We start from the raw sequence: 21,307 nt of genomic DNA, 5'->3' as shown, positions 1-21,307 counted from the left end.
GATTTTCTGCAGTTTCTCAAAGATTTGATTGAAAGTGTCATGCAGTGGTGTTTATATACTTTTTTGTATTCTCAGGTTATCATGTGTTTAAGCTGGTTCCAAGTGTTTCTGAACCACCTGCCCTGAAAAGGATTCACTTACTGTTGTTAGTTTGGGAGGAATCTGGAATTGACAGGTTAATCCTGATGTTGCCCCTCTGGTTGTGTTGGATCAGGAGATGGGCCGGCACGATGACCTGTGGTCCTTGTTCTACATGCTGGTGGAGTTTGCCGTTGGACAGTTACCATGGAGGAAGATTAAAGACAAGGTCAGACACGTTCACCCAAGCATGAACTCAAACATCACATGTTCACACATGTGAGATTTGTTCTGAATTATTTAAAACGTGTTGAACTTACAGATTGTAGCCTTTATTACGTCCCACGAGGTCGTAATGAAATTATCGGAAATTACTGCACGCATTTTGTCGACATTTTCACCAGAGATAGATATTAGGCCATGGAAGATTCCATAACATTTTTGGAGGTGATCCGGAATTTTTTCTTTTTCTTTTTTGAGTCCAAGTCAACATTTGGCGGACATGAGAAATCTCTGATTGCTCTTGTTCATTAAGCTGTTGTTATGTCAGTGAAAAGTATACTGAAAAACACTGAAGGGCCACCAACAGTTATTATTCATTGCCAAAGTGAGGTCACTCACTCACAATGAATGTTGAATAAAATACCTACTCATTTACATGTAGTCTTTGGCAGACTGAATCTTAACATTGATTGATATCACAAGGCAGCTGTGCACTGGAAGCACATATTAATAATAATAATCAGACCTTTCTAACCTTCATCCCCTCCAGTGGACTCATCAAGCTCTCCCTGAATTATATGGGGACATCTTTTTTTATTATTATTTCTGTTGCACAGTAGACAGCCTTTCAAAGAGACACCTATATTAGAAAGTTTGCCTGAAATCTGCATTTGCTTTCTCTGCAGCTGATAAATGTCGAACTTCCAGCCTCAGAAACATGGCTAAAGATAATAATACAAAACTAGAGACATCTGAAAGCTAAAACTAAAACATCTTCAAATAGTAACACCGCTTACAGTGCCCAAATACTAAAGAGATAAAAGATTTGAAGCAGATTAAAATGGTGAAACAGCTGGAATATGTTAGAGGAGCATCATTGGAGGACTTTGTTGGTGGTGTCTCTGCAGGCTTTGCATGGTTCTGTCTCCGCGGTGTGATGATGTGAATCCTCAGAGGGATTTTTTTGTGTGTTTTGTAGGAACAAGTTGGTCAGATTAAGGAGCGTTACGATCATCGGATGCTGCTCAAACACATGCCTACAGAGTTTAATATCTTCTTGGACCATGTTCTGGCCCTGGACTACTACACCAAACCAGATTACCAGGTAGTGGAGTGGTGGAATGCGAGCTATTCTGCAGCCGCCACCCTCATGTCTCTCTGATCAACTTCTCTTTGCTCTGTGGGTGTAGCTGCTGATGTCGGTGTTTGAGAATAGTATGAAGGAGCGTATCATCACAGAGAACGAGCCTTTCGATTGGGAGAAAGGAGGAAGTGATGTCACTCTGTCGACCACTGCAACCGCCCAACCACAGCACAACACCCGGCCCACTGCGGCCATGGTGGGGTAAGATCCAAACTCCTACAGTTTGTACACATTCATGATTTAAAGTTACTCTACCAGAGAAAGTCTTTCAAATATTCTTCCCTAAAAGGTCTCACTTCTGCAAAGAACATAAACCAACACACCAAAACAAGACCATCACCACTCATTTTGATAAATTTCCAACTCGCAGTAAATCTGTATGTGTTTTATGCTGACTGACGTCGTCTTCAGAAGTTTGCGATCAAGGGTTTCTGTGATTTCAAAGGTGGCATCACTGCAGCTCAGGCAAAAATATCAACATTTGACCTATTCAACACGAAAAAAAAGCCAGAGTTTTCATAGAAAGCCACGAGAATAGTCTTAAATGTTGTGAAACGGATCATAGATCATTTTTCCAGAGCAAACTGAGATACCGTGAAATCGAGTGTAGAAGCAGGATCTTCCATGACGTTCCTTGAAATTTAAATGCTGAAAATACGTGTTTGTGTGAGTGTAATAATGAATTTCCTTCAGAAAGGTATTGACAACGTATTAAAGATGTACATCAACAACTAAAACTGGTTCCGCAGAATTGTCATTTTTCCAATGTGGATTCTAGTACAGTGACTTTAAAGAAGTTCAGACTGGGTTCTTCATGTGATGAGTTTCTGACGTGTCTGCTCTGTCCTCAGAGCCATCGTGACGCCGGTCCCCGGAGACCTACAGAGGGAGAACACTGATGATGTTCTGCAGGATGAACACTTCAGCGATCAGGAGAACGCCCCCCCGGCCCTTCCGAGTCGTGTTCCCGAGAGCAGCATCCAGCCTGCAGGAGAGGGCGGGGAGGCCTGGGATGACACGGACTTCAACCGCAACCGACTCAGGATCAGCCTCAACAAGGTGGATTGCTTCACATTTTTATCAGAGGTGGCAAACATGCGGCCTGTGGGCCGAAACCGGCCTGCCAAAGGAGTCAGTGTGGCAGAGGGGATGAAGATGCACAAAGAAGATTTTAATCACAGCTGTGTGCTAGTGTGTCCAGACCGAGAGAACTGGCCTCGTCTTTGAGGGAAAACCCTAGAGGGCTAATTCATTTTTTTTTTTTTTTTTTTTTCTTCTGCCCTTGTCCTGTTCGGCAGCTTGGGCCAACAATATGATGTGATTGAGAGCCTTCGGAGTCAGAACAGATTTTGGTCTTGCAACAGGGAGAGACCTGGAGTCTCCTCCTGTTGCCTTCTCCGTCAGAAGATGGCATGGCTGCCGTACACGACCGGGGGGGAACGCTCAAAGAGAGAGAGAAGAGAAAAGAGAGAAAAAGGTTGAGGGAGGAGGGGGGAGGGGGGAGGGGGATAACGTACAATATCCTTGTTGTGCTACATATATTATTTGCAGTTATCACACTGATCCAAATATTTTCCAACTGTTTTTGGATTAAACCAGCCTGAGCTGCTCTATCTAGACAGTAAAATGATTTCTTAGATTAACCAGCCTGAGCAGCTCTATCTAGACAGTAACGTGAAGCAGGAACATGAATTAACAAAGAGGTGACAACAAAAGAGGAACATGATTTTTAAAGTTTGAGCAAATGATGATAGAGAACAAGCAACTTCAGAAGCACCTTTCGTGAGGAGTGGAAGTGTGTGTGGGCTGAGGGCTAATTCATTAGCATTAGCCTCAGGGCAGCATTTTATTTTTGCAAATTTATCATAGTGTCAACAACATTGAGAAAACGTTGGTGAATAACTCTCTGTGGCCAGTTTAAACTACGTTTTCAAGTGAAAAGAAGAAAGTTTAGTTGTGTTTGGCCTTTTCTTCACAGGACAAAAGTGTTTTTAGGTTTTAAGGCCCTGGAAAAAAAAACTTTCACTCTGTCTGACAGGAGAAAATAAAACTTTCTGAAACATGCAGTGTGCACAGGAGCACCACAGGTACAGTCAGTAGATCGTAGCCACATGTGCAATTAGAGCAACAATAATTACCACCCTGGAGAATTCAAAGTGAGTTCATCATGTAAACAGGACCTCAATACGCAGCTTTTTGATTCCAGAAAAACTGCAGGTTGCTGCATCAAAAGTCTTTTTTTAATCTATTTACTCAATAAAATGATCTTTGTTGAAAACAGATTGAATTTCACTACAATAATTTTGCAGACCTTGTGACAACAGGGCAGAAGTGAATAGCCCAGGAAGCAGGGCCAGGAACAACCGAGCCAACAAACTCCTGGAACAGTCAATCAACTGGTGTAAATTAGGGCCAAGAGAAAGAGCACTGTTATTTGTGAGAAGTTAGGCATTTAACTACGCTTCTATTTCATCCTGTCAGACCGCCAGAGGTGGTGCTTTAAGCACTGGATGATCATCCTTGCACATTTGCAGGTCGAGAATATTATAACAACAAAGTTACTCGTAACCTCCCGGTGGCTCACGTGACTCTATATAGTCACGTGACACCGGAAGGTCAATCCCTTAACTTCTTGCAAGCACATGAGGATTCTGAGGGACTTAACGCTTTGGCGGTCATCAGGGATTCATAGAACTGCTGTTACATAACTTTCATTGTATTTCATCCCATCTGACCGCCAGAGGCGGTGCTTGAGGCTATGGATGACGTATAACAACAAAGTCACAAGGAACCTCCAATTCAGGAGAAGACCCACCTCATGATCTAAAATGGTGCTGTCTCAGAACCCCCTCCAGTGGGTGGGACACCGCCATATTTACTTTGTAGAATCTTGCGAACATCGCTTGCGAAGTCCACAAGGCTGCCTCGCAGACTACAACCAGTGGCACTCCACTTGATGCTACCCAGAAAGTTGACAAGCTCCTTGTTGAATGGCAGCATACACCAGCCGGCAGCGGGCGCCCCTGTGAGACATAGGTGTACCTAATAATCTGTACAACCTGATGGGAAAGGCATTGTGTACAGAGGATCAGACCCTGCCAAGGGCCCGCATAGCACACAAACAGGCGATCAGACTTGCACATGCCCAAAGTGGCCTTTGTGTACACTTCTAGTGCACGGACAGGACACAGGATCAGCAGAGGCCTGTGTACCAAACCGAGCCAGCTGGAGCAGCTGAGTGTTGCTGGTAGAGGTAAACACCTTGGGGACAAACGATGGATCAGTCCACAAGGTCACTCCAGAGCCATATGCTGCCCACCTCAGGCAGGACTCATGGACGGATAGGGCTTGCAGTTCCCCTACACGCCCACCTGAAGCCATGGCCAAAAGAAATGCCGTCTTACATTAGAGTCACTTCAGGTCTGCCTGGTCCAAGGGCTCAAATGGTGAAACCCGCAGGGCCCCCAGTACCATGGACAGGTCCCACGTTGGAGCCACTGGCCGGCTAGGCGGGCGCAGCCTACGGGCACCCCTCAAGAAAAGGGTCACTCTTTTGTCACTGCAAACCGAAGCATCATTTATGCCAGCGTGAGCGCATAAAATGGCGGCAACATATGTGAATGGAACCGTCCCTTTGTTAAGAAGCTTCTGTAGGAACTGTAGTATGGAAGCGACAGGGCAATGTACCGCGTACAACCCACGGCCCCGGCACCAGTGGAGGAACAGTTCCCACCCGTTTGCGTACAATCTCCGTGTTGATGGTGCACAAGCATTTGAGATGGTAAAGGCTACGACCTCACTGTAGACTGAGGCAGTAGCCTTTGGCCCTGCAGCAGCCACACCCACAGCTGGAGGCGATTGGGAACGGGGTGTGGAATCCATCCCCCCGAACTGGGACAGAAGATCCCTCCTGTCTGGTAGATGTCTGGGCGAGCTGCAGCAGAGCCTGCGCAGCAGTGGAAACCATGTTCTGGCTGGCCAAAACGGGGCTACCAGGATCAATGTGTGCCCTTCTTGAGAGACCCTCTTCAGCGTTGGGAATATCAGTGGGGACGGTGGGAATGCATATAGTACAGTTCTGGAAAAGCTGTGTGCTAGTGTGTCCAGACCGAGAGAACTGGCCTCGTCTTTGAGGGAAAACCCTAGAGGGCAATGCGTGGACTCCGTGGAAGCCAAAAGGTCGACTTCTGCTCTGCTGAAGGTCTGCCAAACCAGCTCGACCACTGCCGGCTGAAGCCTCCACTCCCCTGGCAACGGTGACTGGCGGGACAAAAAGTCCGCAGCCACATTCTGCACTCCTGGTATATGCATGGCCCTCAGACTGACCAGGTGCAGTGCTGTCCATGTCAGGATCTGAGTGGCCAGCCTCAATAAGCTCACAGATCTGGATCTCCCTGTTGGTTGATGTGAAACACCACACTGGTGTTGTCGGACCTCACCAAAACATGTCTTCCCCGAAGATGTGTTAGGAATTGTTGTAGTGCCAATTACACAGCCATCAGTTCCAGAACATTGATGTGATGTGCTCGTTGACAAGGTGACCATGTTTCCTGCACCATCTGCCCTTGCCATGTTGCTCCCTAGCCCTGGAGAGACGCATTGGCATGAACGACCTCCCAACGAGAGGGAAGGGCACCTAAGGGTACCCCTTGTGTGAGGTACACTCTCTGCCTCTACCAAGACAGGGACAGCAGGCACTGAGGAGACACGCGCAGCCTCTTGCGTCTGTGATCGCGACGGCTGGGATCCAGTTGAGCCACATCTGAAATGGGCGAAGAGACAGCAGTCCCAGTGGAACTACTGTCAACGCTGCCGCCAGCTTGCCAAGAAGGCAAAGGCAAAGGTATAAGACATACGGGAGTGCCCGCCCACGCTGGAACTCTGGGAGCATGTCCAAAGCATCCTGGACCCACTGCGGTGAGAGGCATGCGGTCATGGTCCGTGAATCTAATACCATCCGAAGGAACGTGGTCACCTGCGCAGGGACCAGATTGCTCTTCTCTAGGTTGACGTGTAAGCTCAGAAAGGCCACGTGATCAAGCATAGTCTGCATGTCCTGAATGACATCCTCCCGAGTCGGTGCACATATCAACCAGTCTACCAGATATGGCAAGATCTGCAACCCCCGAACCTGCAGTGGAGACAGAGCTGCAGCCACGCATCTGGAGAATACCCTGGGGGACAGGGAAAGCCCAAAGGGAGAACCCTGAACTGGTAGTGCTCTCCTTGGAATTGAAAGCTGGAGGAAACGCCAAAGTTGAGACACAATTGGGACATGAAAATACGCGTCTTTCAAATCGATTGATATGAACCAGTCGCCCGGAGATATTGCCTGGAGGACCTGGTTGACACGCAACATCCTGAACAGGATTACTTTTAAAAACATGTTCAGACCTCGCAGATCCAAAACAGGGTGCCGGTCGCCCATTTCGCCAGCAGGTCGCCCCTAGTGCAGTTTGCCTGTGCGGTGCGCTCGAGGGCCTCAAGCGCAGTCGACCCAAACAGTTCTCCCGGGAACTACCGGTATGCTCCTCAACGTCCTACGGCTAGACTGTGCCAGCCAAACTTGATGCCAAGTCTGAACCAGAGTGGACATCAAGTGGCCGAGCTCCCTTGCCATTAAGGCAAACGCCTGCAGGAACGCGTCCATTAAGCCCTGTGTGGGCTCGTCAAGGTGCCCCTCCTCTAATGACGCAGGCAGACGTAACATTCGGTGGGACATAAAGTTTCCGATGCGACCTATGCGAGCACCCATATCATACGCCCTGCAGAGTAGGTCATCTGTTTTCCGATACTGCGGACATGGGCACCTGCCATTCATCCTCAAAGTCTCCTCAGGGTGAACAGTGGGTGAGGCAATAGCCGGTTCTGCGTCCTGCATCGCTGCTGATGCACGTCCATCTGATATCTGCCTAGAAAAGGCCTTTGTGTCAGTCCAACAAGCGTGCAGCTCCTTCACGTAGTCCTCCAAAGGGGGAAAAGCAAAAGGGTTTGCAGTCGATTGGCGCCGGAAAAAAGCACTCGAAGGGGCCTGTTGAAACGTTGGCACCTGTACTGCCAATCGTCTAAGGGCAGTTATTATCGCCCCAGTCACCGATTCGCGAGCAAGAAGGTGAAAAGGGACTGAGCTCCCGGTGTCACGTGACTATATAGACCAGGAGTTCTCAATCCTGGTCCTGGAGGGCCGGTGTCCTGCATGTTTTAGGTTCCTCCCAGTTGCAACACACCTGAATGCAATAAGACCTCTTTACTTGGCTTTTTCACAAGCTTGATGATGACATCAACATCAGATTGCGGTGTGCTGAAGCTGGGAAAGAGCTAAAACATGCAGGACACCGGCCCTCCAGGACCAGGATTGAGAACCCCTGATATAGACTATCGTGAGCCACCGGGAGGTCACGAGTGACTTTGTTGTTATAATATTCTCGACCTGCGTATGCGCAAGGATGATCATCCAGTGGTTAAACCTCTGCCTCTGGCGGTCTGACGGAATGAAATAGAACAAATCAACTTCATCTGCTTATGTGCTTTTATTCATCAAAAAGTGTTTCTTTATCACATATTGTACCATGCAAGTTGAATAAGAAATTAAGATTCTGAAGTCCGTTTTGTGCAATTATACTGACATACAAATCAAACACACCATGAAGCAGCAGGCTTTTATTAACTTTGGAGATGAGAAAATATTTTCAGACTTGAGGCTGCTAGTGTTTCTGTGCAATAAACCTCAGTGAAAATTATTTTAAATAACATATTTATGACATTGTTTTATCATTTTCTGGCCTGGCCCCTTTGTGATTAGGCTTATTTGTATGTTGCCTATGAACTGGCTGATAGACATGTTTTCTGTTTCATTAGCACTGGAGCTAAACTATTTTTGATCTGTACACAAAAATAGCTCCTTCTGCTTTATCCAGTCTTTAATGTGTCAACCAAACAACTCATTTCAATCTCTAAACAGGACCTTCTGTCATTCCTCAGGTGGCTCAGGAGGAGGAGGGGGACCGAGGGGCCTGTGTAGTGTCGTCAGCTCGTGGTGGAGCCCCTGAATCTCCCACCGGTCAGGGTCGGTCTTTACGGTACCGGCGGGTCAACAGTCCCGAGTCCGACCGTCTGTCTGCTGCTGAGTGCAGGGCCGACGCCTATGGACAGAGGTGACGAGAACCACACAAAACATGGCAACATCACTCAATTCTCCCCTTAATTTTTGAGGAAATCCATTTTTTCAGAACAAAGTTCATGCTTTTTCTGTGTTGTTGCAATACTAAAACCATTGCGCAAACAAAGTTCCGATATTTTAAACCTCTTTTTAACTCAGACACTACCATTAATAATTTGCAGTGAAGTAGAAGAAGTAGCCTGGATTTGATGATTCATTTCAAGTGTGAAACTGAAACTGAAAGTGGTAGATGTTTCTGTCGATGTAGTTTGAGTGGTCCGCCATGTCTCCTCAGTGTCTGCTCAGTGTCAGTGTCACCTAGAGCTGTGCATCTTCACTCGTCTCACTATTCAATTACGATTGTCTTGTCAACAGTATGATCCATTTCCACGATGCATCATGATGCATAACTTTTTGTCATAATTGTCTTTATAACGAGAGGTGAAGTCTCCCGGGACATATCAGCATTAAAGAGCAACGCTGCACCAGAGACATTGAGCTGCTAGCGGTTAGCATTCGGCCATACTACCTTCTGTGGGAACTCGGCAGCGTTCTTGCAATAACTGTGTATATCCCCACCTTGGACGATGCTACTGCAGCTACAGATCAGACCCAAACTGCCCCCCATTTGCTGCAGACCCGGCACCCCCAATCCCTCATCTTCATCTCATGCTTCCCTATCCTCTGCTCTTCTCACCTTCTCCCAGCACGTGAAATGCCCCTCTAGGGATAATAAAACTTTGGACTTACGCTCTGTAAACATCACAGAGGCATACACCTTATTCCCTCTCCCCCCGCTGGGTTGCTTAGATTCCAACCTTGTCCACCTCATCTCAGGCCACACCCCCATGGTGAGCAGACAGTCACCTGGGAAGAAGTCAAAGACTATTATGAGATAACTGGGAAGTACGCTGCAGCCTCCACGATGATGACTTTGACAGTCTGACCCACTGCATCACAAACTATATCAATTTCTGTGTAGTGAAGAACACTGTGCCCTTCAAGCTGGTACGATGTTTCCACAATGACAAACCCTGTGTGACCTCTGAGATAAAAGACCTGCTGAACAAGAAGGCGCTTTTTAGATCGGGGAATGACGAGGAGCTGCGCAGAGTCCAGAAGGAACTCCGGCTGAAGTTTAGGAAGGGGAAGGACAGTTACAGGAGGAAGCTGGCTGAGCGGCTGAAGCAGATCACCAGAGACGTCTGTAGTGGACTGCAGAACGTCTCAGGCCATGGAAAGACCAAGTCAGCAAGAAAACAAGAACTGGGCAGATGAACTGTATCTGCTTTTCAACGCATTTGATTGGATTGGATTCAGAGTCTTGATTCTTGACTCCGCTCCGCTGAGACAGCCGGAGACTGTGGAGTGCTGTTATTGCCCATGCGCACTGCCGCTCATGCGCGAGTAACAAACATAGTAATGTCTGTAATGGCATGACTCCTAGTCTGAATTCTAGTTTTATAGTCCTTATTGGTAGTTATGGGGCCGAGGGTCTTGCTCAGTGTATATTTTTGGAACGGTGGGAGGAAACACACATGCACACGGTAGAACATGTAAACTCCAGACAGAAAGGTCCCGGGCCATATTTGAGCCCACAACCTTCTCGCTGTGAGGCGAAAGCGTTAAGAACTGCAGATTAGACTGAGAGACCGTGTATCAGTCATATTTTAATCATGTGTTGCATGCAGCATCGCTGTTGCATGAAGCCTGAAGCTCTTTAGCATGTAGCGCGGTTCGGCACTACTGGATCCACTGATCAGTTGAACTCCTGACTGACATCAGGCTCACTCTGCTGGTCCATATGTGAGGGAGTTGCTTTATTATCGTCATTCTCATTAATATTAAAGACTCTCGCGTACTTGTGGGTGATATTGCTGACACATGATGTCACATGGTACTCGCTGTTTTTTTTAACTTTAGAACTTTAATGTTCCACTTCCTGAAAATCAAGAAACAACATCACTACATTATAATTGATTGTTTCGTCACTGCTTCGATGCAGGATTGTCCACGTTCGCATCGCAATGCACTATAGAAATGATTATATTCAACACTCTGTTTGTCCTCTCATTGTCTCCTCAGTGTCTCCACAGTATTTTGTCTTTGTTTCTTCAGTGTTTACTCAGAATGTCCTCAGTGTCCCTCAGGATTTCTTCATTATCACCTCAGTATTTTCTCAGTGTTTCTTCAGTGTCCCCACTTTGTCTCTTCAGCGTTCCCTCAAGGTTTCTGACATGCTATCTGTTCATATCTATCAGGTCCAGAATGGACATTCTTGGCTCTCCATCTCGACATGTCTACTCCTCCCAGCCAGCTCAGATGCTGTCAGTTGACCCTGGTTGCCGTGGAGATGGTCAGGTTAGCGGACGACAGGAAGTGTCAGTGGCGTCCATGGACCAGGAGGCGCACAGCAATGCTTTTATACGCTCTGTCCCGCTGGCCGAGGAGGAGGACTTCGACAGCAAAGAGTGGGTCATCATCGACAAAGAAGCGGAGCTCCGGGACTTTCTCCCAACCACATCAGGAACCACTGATGAGGAACCTGAAGAACTCCGCCCCCTGGAGGAGCAGGAGGAGAGGAGGAGGCTCAGAGGTGCAGGTAGGCACCTTTTATTTGGAAGTATACTGTAGTGAAATACAAGCTTTATTCAGTGGAAATGGTTTCGGATGTGTCATTACATCAGTTTTTTTGGATCCTTAAAAAGTCTTGGTCATCTGAAGGTCAGAAAAAGTCCATCTTATTTATTCAGAGCAAAAAGAAGGAAAAAAGTTACTTATAGCCAGAGGATGCATAGTACTGTAAATGGCTGTAAAATAAGTAGAAGAAACACTTTTAAATTCATCCAAAAGAGGATGAAAGCTTTTGAGTCCAATCTGAAGGCGAGGATGATGATGATGATGATGGTGAGGATAAACATCAATATTACTCTGCTGTCTGAAAAAGTACATCAATGGTTCAATGTTGTGGTTTGTGTCTGCTGCTGGATGGATGTACGTATGCATCGCTGCTCTGTGTTTCCATCAGAATGTCACTGACCCTACAGAGCAGGAGAAAACTCCACAGCATTCATAAAAGTCACAAGACAACATCTGTATAGTTCTTTATTCAGAAGAAGGAAAGCTCGGTCGGTAAACAGAGAAAATGACTTCCATGGGTGAAGTTAAAGCTTTGGAAGATCCGTGGAACATCTCAGCTAATCTAAAAACGGTTTCCAAATATTAAAGTGAAGCCAGTTTCAGTCTCTGCAGCCAATTCACAGTTCACTAATTTTCCTTTTTTTATATTTTATCTGCTAGAATCTGAATTGTAAATACATTTCTTAATCTCAAACTGTTCATACACGCTTACACACACAGTCAGACCACTTTACTGCTGCCAGTCTGTAGTTTCTCACTCGTGGGATTAATAAAGGTTCGTCTAATCTATTCTATTCTATTCTATTCTATTCTATTCTATTCTATTCTATTCTATTCTATTCTATTCTAATCTGATGCGATTCTGACCTGACCTGACCAGAAAGAAACAGCAGCAATGAAATGACATGCCCCTGACGGTCTGGTTTGTCCTGCTTCTCTTCCAGAGGTCTTTGGTGTCCCCTCAGAGGCAGCCTGCTTTGAGCAGTTTAATGGTTGTTTTTGGAGGTAATCTGATTATTCTGATGAGGTGGGGATTCTTTCCATGCAGGGGGAGAGTTGGTGGTCCGTCCTAAGACTCACACTCGAGAGAGCAGCCGAGGGATGATCACTCTGACAGAGGAGGAGGCGTCGAGGAGGAGCGGCGGCAGCCCAGCGCAGTCACCCTGCCACTCGCTGCCGTCGGGACGTCCTCGCCGGAGGGAGTCGGAACCAACTGGGCCTCACAGACCGGTAAGAGACTGCAAAATCATCAGAGAGCTCAGGAGGCTCAGCTCGGAGGCTTGGGGGCCTTGGAGGAGCTCAGTAGAGCTCAGAGGGGCTCGAGGGTCTTGGTGGGAGCCTGCAGTTTCCTGTGTTTGATGTACTGAAAGCCGTCACAGTGAATCATCCATCCATCCATCTATACATTCATCCATCCATGAAAACATTCAGAATCTGAAGTATTTTCTGGTCTCTTTCACAGATACAAACACCAGCAACAGTCAGATTTATGTTTTTGAATTGACTTAATTTCAATTCTTTTTAATTTGTGCTTGTTTTAAGATCTTGCAATATCTCTACACATAACATCCTGATTAAAAGGGGAAAGAAAAACCCAACAATTATGCATAAGTTAAAGGGGAAAATGTTGATTTTACAAGAAGCTCTCAGGTAGACGCAAACCCAGGTGAGAACATCTCCCTGTCAGTCACACCAGATCGTTGGAACTTTTCTGAACAACAGACACATTTTTAAACACTTTTCACCAAAGAAAATTCATCTTTAGCCTCAAAACATGTTGAGCTTTAAAAATGACAATAACACAGCTCATAAACTTGTGAATTCAATTCAGCTTAATTTTCCCAAATGACTTCTGTTTCATTTATGAAATTCAAGAACTTGTATGACTTTTGTTGGCTCTTTTACTTCTTTATTGTTTTATCCATTATTAGAAGTCTTACCTTTTTTTTTTCAGCCATTTTGTTGCAGTTTGAGCTGTTTTCAGTGTTTGGATCTTTCATCATAACTAGTATTTTGTGATTACTCTTCACATATTAAACATACAGGTACGCTATCATTGTTAGCTCTAAAATCAATTCATTTAACCAACTTGATGACTCAGGTCTGTTTGGTGCAACACAATGGAGGTTGCTATGTGGATGTCCTTATAACTTAGCAGAAGTGTCATGGAGCCATAACAGATGTGCTGTAGAGCTGTGTGTGTGTGTGTGTGTGTGTGTGTGTGTGTGTGTGTGCGTGTGCGTGTGCGTGTGCGTGTGCGTGTGCGTGCGTGCGTGCGTGCGTGCGTGCGTGCGTGCGTGCGTGCGTGCGTGCGTGCGTGTGAGTGGAGGAACCTCCTCTGAGAGAGTGAGTTGAACAGTTGAACCTCATGCTGCGTTTACACATAATGACAAGTCACGGATGGTAAAAATCTCTATTCCTGACCGAAGATCACAATTTTACAGTTATTTGCACGGAACGGGGATGAATCGGCACAAGTCATTATGCACGGTCACCAATATTGATCCGCAGTGTTGTGCACTGCCGCGTGCCATTGTGCATTGTCACTTTCTGTCACCAATATGTTGGGAATCGGTCAAATTTAGTATTTACCGTGGCAGATTTTGCTGTGGGCGATGTCGGCAGCCACCCAGGGCACAATCTGTGAAGGGGCGCACCGCAGACAAGAGGAGAAGAGAAGCACCCAGCTCAGACCCGTCTCACGGAGGTGCAGGTTTCCCTCCAGGGCGTGAAACAAGGCAGGTCCACGACTCGCTTTACAGGGTTGGGAAGGTTACTTGAAACTGTAATCCGTTATAATTACAAGTTACCTGTCAAAAAATGGAATCAGTAACTTACTCTAAGTACTAAAATAAAAAATTAATGTACCAGAGTACTTTTAGTTACTTTTGGATCACTTCTTCAGCAACCATAAAAAATAAAGACAAGACAGAATGGACTGTGTGATCTGCTCAGTGTAAAGATACATCTTCTACCAGCGTACACAAACTGTACTTAACAGAAGAGGTTTTGAACCATCAACTCTCAGTAACACATCAGGTGTCGAACACTGATTTGTTTTTAAAAGAATCAAAACCACAATACAAATATAACTTTCAGTTATTCAAGTGTGAGTCCTCAAAACTATTTCTATTCAGGATCATGTGCTCATGTTTTTCAAAACAAACAGAAGAGATGTGAAGGTAAAGAGGAAATGAAGGTAAAGAGGAAATGAAGGTAAAGAGGAAGTGAAGGTAAAGAGGAAATGAAGGTAAAGCGGAAATGAAGGTAAAGAGGAAGTGAAGGTAAAGAGGAAAAGAAGGTAAAGAGGAAATGAAGGTAAAGAGGAAGTGAAGGTAAAGAGGAAGTGAAGGTAAAGAGGAAAAAGAAGGTAAAGAGGAAAAGAAGGTAAAGAGGAAGTGAAGGTAAAGAGGAAATGAAGGTAAAGAGGAAATGAAGGTAAAGAGGAAATGAAGGTAAAGAGGAAAAGAAGGTAAAGAGGAAGTGAAGGTAAAGAGGAAATGAAGGTAAAGAGGAAATGAAGGTAAAGAGGAAATGAAGGTAAAGAGGAAGTGAAGGTAAAGAGGAAGTGAAGGTAAAGAGGAAGTGAAGGTAAAGAGGAAAAGAAGGTAAAGAGGAAGTGAAGGTAAAGAGGAAATGAAGGTAAAGAGGAAATGAAGGTAAAGAGGAAGTGAAGGTAAAGAGGAAGTGAAGGTAAAGAGGAAGTGAAGGTAAAGAGGAAAAGAAGGTAAAGAGGAAGTGAAGGTAAAGAGGAAACGTCCATAAAGCACCAGCAGGAGGTCACAATGATCTTCCCTCCAGCGGCAGGCTGCCACACCACAACACGTTAACACAGATATCGAATCCTGTCATCATGCAGTGTTTCAAATAGCAAAGTAGAAAATAGTTATTCGAAACCATAAAAAAATCAGGGCAGAATACCTCTTGATTTTAAATCACATTATGTGGCTATAAAACAGCATTGCTTGCAAAATTAACAGAAAATATGCCCTCTTAGAATAAACATAAAATATGTTCCCTGGACATGGTAAACAGAGAAGGCTCTCAGTGTATTAACACTAGGGATGGGAATCAAAAACCGGTTCTGACTTAGAACCAGTTCCAATTGGTCAATTCCATGGGAATCGTACACCTTAAATGTGTTCGATTCTTCTTAGCGATTCATTTCCAGCACGTCAAGTCGCGTTGCGGTACGTTGCATTACGTTGCATTACGTTGCATTTCGTTGTGGTACGTTGCGGTACGTCACTCTGCGACGCAGAACCTCCTTCAACCAGGAGAAAACATGGAGGAAGAAGGTCTAGAGTGGGAGACGATAAAGGACTAAATAATACGACACGTTAATACATGTCCACTCACCAGGTCCTGAATCCACAGAGTCCACAGCCTCTCGCCTCACAGCCACAAGGTCCAGTTAAAACAGAAAGGTCTCGGTTCAAATCCCAGCAGGAGCCTTTCTGTGTGGAGTTCTCATGTTCTCTCTCTCTGGGTGCTGGTTCTACTCCGGTACTCCGGTTTACTCTGATAGTCAGAACAACCTGCACCATGACTCCCTGAGCTACACCCCCGGCCTCCATCACCTCCTCCTGAGCTACACCCCCGGCCTCCATCACGTCCTCCTGAGCTCCACCCCCGGCCTCCATCACCCCCTCCTGAGCTCCACCCCCGGCCTCCATCACCCCCTCCTGAGCTCCACCCCCGGCCTCCATCACCTCCCCAGAGCGCTGCACTGTGTGGCTGCTGAAGACGTCCATTTGGTGAAGACATGTCCTGTCTGAGGACGAATGAGAAACTTTTAATAAATGAACTCTTCCCTCAATCTGTCCCGTGGAGTGAATGTCTGCTCCAACGAGCCGACAGCGTAGACATACGCTAGTAGATTCTTCACTATATGTGTGAGCCTCTAGTTTTCACACCATATAATAAACGATCTACTAGAGTATGTCTACTGTGTAGACGTACACAATCTAGTAAAGGATAACTACTGTATATCTAAGTATTAGATCATTCTGTGTTGAAAATCCCCTCAAAAAAAGCACCAACACAATATGAAAACAGCATTCCCTGCAGACCGAGAGAACTCCTTCCTCCTCCTACGTCACTTCCTCATTCCTCTCCAGGCTCCGCCTCCCAGAGAGGGTTAACTTGTCAACAGCGCACAATTCAAAAAAGTGTAAATTCCAGGGGGCAATGAAGGCAAATACACATTTGACTGTTCTTTTTTAAGGGAAAAATTATAATTCAAGTTTCATGTTTGGAAAAAATACAATTGTTCCTTTTGGTGCAGAAAACTGTGTAAAACTTATTTTTCCCTAAAGAAATCCTCAGGAATCGTGAGGAGAAGTGATAAGGAATTGGATTGAGAGGCAGAATTGACAATGGCATTGATATTGATCAAATCTTATCAATTCCCACCCCTAATTAACATCCAGCATATTCTTACAAGAAATCAGGAAATTTACAAAAATAAATTAAATGATAATAAAATGAAAAAGTTCAAGGTTCAACTACTTGTAAATTGAGACCAGAGAAAAGTTTGGATTCTAAAAAGAACCTGAGATCCCCTCACCGTTATTGATGACTTTGCTTTTTTAGGCAACAGTGGTTACCCAACTGTGGGCCGTTTCCCCGTTGGTTTTAATGTTGTTGGCTTTTCTTTCCGGACTAAATATAAATGTTTGAGAGGTTTGAGAGGCTGTATCTGGCAGCATAAATCACTGATTGATAATAACTGAACAACCCGCTGGACCTGCGACTGAGTCAATGAGCAGACTTAAAAAAAAAAAAGCTATGGCGCATTTAGCCCCAATTAATACCATAAACATGAGATCCTCTAAAAATATTGAGAATGGCTTACTACCATCCACACTAGTAATGGTATTGGCAGGTTACTGACAGGTTAGTGAGCTAATCAAACTAGTTGACAGAGTCCAGGTGTGTGTCAGTAAAAGTGAGCGGGTTGTTTCCTACCTGTTGATGTTTCTTCAGGTGAGACGTTGACAGAACTTTCCCGGCTGGGAAGCATCATTTGTATTGTCCAGAGAGGTTAAGATCCTTCTCAGACTTCAAAACAAAATGATGTCAGAGTTTCTTTCCCCGGGAGCAGCCATGACCAGAGCAGCTGAGGCAGTATCCATGGCAACGCGTCGTTTCAAGCGTTGGTTTGTCGTTGCAGTCTGCCTGAACGTGTCGGGAAGCGTCGCAGTGCCAGTGGACGGTGCATGTGTCAGCTGCATTTATAGTTTATGCCATCTGATTTTCTATTGTAATCCCGCTCAGTAATCACAGTTTTTATCTAATATACCTGGAACTAGATTACACATTTTTTTATGTACTGTAACGGATTACAGTTAAAAAAAAATTTGTATCCTAATTACGTTACGCCGTTACATGTAGTCCGTTACTCCCCAACCTTGTGTGTGTATATATATATATATATACATACATATATATCTGATGAACGTCACTATGAGCGGCGCTCATTCTGGTGTTAGTGAACGACTCTCAGTTCAACGTTGTTTAAGAGAGTTGCCAGATTTCCGAGCCTTCCAGTGGAAAACCGTAAACGGGCCTTATCATGTAGGTGGAAAACAGCCAATCTGGCAACCGCAGAATCGCACCGCCGCAAACGTCGTTAAAATGCGAAGCATCGCAGCAAAAACAAATGGAAGACAGCAGCACTACCTCAGACTCTGCGTCCACGATTAGTACTTCATCTTCGTATGATTACTGTACTTTCCGGATGATAAGCCGCTACTTTAAATTTTTTTTAACATGCTTTAAACCCTGCGGCGGACGACTCGGCTTTTTAAGTGTTAACGAGCTTCATGTCGCTGATACGTGGGTGATGCATTCAGGTGCATCACGTAACTTCATTTTCTTTTCCTTTTTAAATTTGGTGGGTGCGGCTTATATATCGGTGCGCTCAATAGTCTGGGAATCATGGTACTTCAAATAATTTTATGAAAATGTCAGTGATGATCCAGTTGGGAAAAATCGTACCTTTTTGTATAAACTTTGCCCGCCGGGTTTCAAGAAGCAACTCTGTACATCAACAACGTCAACATCAAACCTGAGAGGCTCATTGAACCCGGCCGGCCTTTCAAGGTATGTGCCAGTAACTAAAACGTTCCTTGAGGGTTTTACTATTTTAAGTTGTAATTTATTTGTAGAACCTGCCTGGGATATTTTCCTTTGCAGCTTACGGACTACCGTCCGCTTGTTTTTTGTTTTTGTTTTAATAATTCCTCATTCAAAAAGACCATTCAAGCAGCAAGTTTTCCCTCATGTTTTTGAGAATATACTGTCGGGGTGAGAAGCTGCAGCTGCTACTAGTGTGGACTGAACAGGTGGCAACAATGGGGAAATGACAGTATTCTGAAGGTAATAGCTCACGGCAGCATATTGGAGAAAAAAAAGAACTATAAACTAGTTCATTTTAAAATTTGTGAACTGAACTTTGAACTAGTACAACTGAACTTTCTCAACACTGTATCCATATATATATATATATATATATTATATGTCCACATCGCTCCACATCCAGAGGAAGTTTGTGCCTGCATGCATATTTGCGCTCCAGAGTTTTGCAGAGAGGAGGAGGAAGCTGCAGGGAGAGCCAAACTGGGGGAAGCTTGTGCTGTCATGCCACCCTGTTACGAACCCTAACCATCAAGAATACACCATGAATGCTGTCACGCGCTATTACGCATCACCACGCATCACAATTAATCCACACGCTCATTTGCAAGCTTTATGAATCGAGGCGATTCTTGATTTTCGTGGAGATATCCAGATTTCTTGGCAGTCAGAAACTAGAGAACAAGAATGTCACGCAGCGACACGCCCATTTAAGAATCCTATCAAATGCATTACGACACAGAAAGAATGTTAGGAATGTGCCACGAAGTACAGAAAAATGATATTCGTAACACATCATAACTTTGTGTAAACCCTGCATGGGGGGGGGGGGGGGGGCGTGTTTCACGACAACGACAATGAGACAACCAAAAGCTGCGGAGCGCTGGTACCACAGTAAATAGTTCTTCATGCTCGAGTAACAAACAGAGTGGCCTCTGTAGTGCCATGACTCCCGGTCCGTATTCTAGATTTTAATAGATGTTTTATAGTTGAAATTAGTTGAGATTTTTGAAGGGACAAGGTGTTGTCACTTGACACGTTGAGACAGACAGAGGAACCTTGCTGTCTGCTCTGGATTGGATATTAGAGGCACTGATGCAGGAGCACTGAGAGCTTTCCACTCCTCAATATGTTGTGCTAAATTTCTACTGCTCTCATGAGTACTTTCCTTTTATGAACTATTTTGATAAAAATTTCATGTCAACATCACAATTAGTTTCCAGGAACATAGGAGATGTGAACATTAGTAGCTGGTAGGGATGTTCTCAGTAAAGTATTGAACCATTCGGTTCATGCTGCACGGTTCAATGCGGCCTTATGAGCGGCGGTTTTTTGGTTTTTCAATTATTTTTCATTGATGCTTTACAGGTCTGTGTCTGTGTATGCCTGTGTCCCCACAGTCCGAGTGAGGCCCCGCCCACAACAGCCAGAATGATCTTTTTTCTCCTCCGAGTTCTCAAAAGAAATTCCGTCCACGCCTCACTGTGAACGCAGCTCAACACGATGCCTGAGGGCAGGTAGTACATATGCCAGGCCTGTAGGTGCGCTGTACACCAAAAATGCAGAAGAAGACATGGAAAACATAGAATATAGAAGTTGACTTCTATATAAGTCTGAGGTGTATAGGTCTGTGCTCCAGCTCCTCCTGCAGCTCCACCTGGAGCATGGAGGCCGCCATTGGTGTGGGTATTGGGTGACAGCTGGAACCACGGTGGCTGGGTGACATCATCGTTTTCTGCAGATGTGCACCGTCTTTGCTGTCCACATCTCAAAGTCGAGCCGGTGTTTTAGAACTCTGAGATTCGGGTTAAAAAAAAACAGTTTTCGGGCTCTTATGACGCCGCCTTGTGTGGATGATCGGCCAGAAACGGTGCGTTTAAGTGAAACGGCGTTCTGGTGTGGACGGCCTCTAAGCCTGCTGCACACAAGCCCTCCAGTTACTGTCCAATGACATTGTTGCTCCGCCCACAACTGTAGCTGTGGAAAGTAATGCTCGCCTCACGTGACGTTTTTTTCTCACATGTTGTCTGTAATGGAGTCACTCAGTAGCTGTCTGCTCCTGGAGTTCAAACCAGACTAACATGGCAGCTCGGGCACAAACTTTCTCTTTTATTACTAAAACAGTTCAGCCAAAAGTATTTTTGAAAACATTTGAAGTGAGAAATAGGCTGTGCCGGTGCTGAATCTGTCCTTGTTTTGGTTGTACTCCAGCGAGTTTAGACGTCAGACCGACGCCCCCTGCACTGCCGTCATGCAAACCTCCGCTGTGGGATCATTTTGGTTTTGCTGTTGAATACACCCACAACCAAGTAAAAACATGTACTAGAAATTTCACTGTCTGCAAATGTTGCTTGAGACATGTTCTGTAAGTGAAAGGAAACATGAGCAATATGAGCATGAATCTCCAGCATAAGCACCCTGAGGCTATATGACAGTCAAGGACTCCAGATGTAAAGTAAAAACACATGTTCTCTTTACGAACAAAACATGTACCTAAACCGATCCGACCCCAGGGCACAAACACCAAGGGTCACACTGAACCACGGGCTACCTGAACTGGTACCAACGGGCTACCAACAATACCAGCTGCTTTCCACTTGCATAGTATTGTTTCTAGACCCACAGTCACAGTAAGATGAGAATTGATTGATTTAAAGAAACAGTTGTCTGTATTTCAGGTTGCAGTAAAGATACCTCCGAACATGGAGCTGCCTGACAAATTGCTGAGGCTCAGCATCTCTGGAGGGAGGCGTTGTGAATTTGAACAGACTTAAAAACTAAAGCACCAGGACTCAGACTTCCAGGGGTTTTGTCGGCAGGGTTTGGGTTTTTACTGCGTTAAATTCAGAGGTGAAGTTCATGAAGAGTTCAGAGCAGAAGAGTAAGTCGGCTGAGCAGTCTCCTCATGCAGGACAAACCCAGGC

General features: G+C 45.2%; 1 protein-coding gene across 1 annotated transcript in view; it reads left to right on the top strand.

Annotated features, from left to right (window-relative positions):
- Positions 1-21,307, top strand: part of ttbk1a (tau tubulin kinase 1a) — a 96,578-nt gene that overhangs the window by 49,529 nt on the left and 25,742 nt on the right. The window contains exons 8-14 of the mRNA XM_080464122.1: positions 215-307; positions 1,280-1,405; positions 1,491-1,645; positions 2,296-2,503; positions 8,426-8,598; positions 10,865-11,205; positions 12,292-12,473. Of these exons, the coding sequence (XP_080320248.1) occupies positions 215-307; positions 1,280-1,405; positions 1,491-1,645; positions 2,296-2,503; positions 8,426-8,598; positions 10,865-11,205; positions 12,292-12,473 (1,278 nt within the window). The remainder of the gene's footprint in view (positions 1-214; positions 308-1,279; positions 1,406-1,490; positions 1,646-2,295; positions 2,504-8,425; positions 8,599-10,864; positions 11,206-12,291; positions 12,474-21,307) is intronic.

Source organism: Lipophrys pholis (assembly GCF_963383615.2).
Source record: "Lipophrys pholis genome assembly, chromosome: 5".
NCBI classification, from domain to species: Eukaryota; Metazoa; Chordata; class Actinopteri; order Blenniiformes; family Blenniidae; genus Lipophrys; species Lipophrys pholis.
The sequence above is the reverse complement of the archived record's forward strand: the minus strand, read 5'-3'. Positions and strand labels throughout refer to the sequence as shown.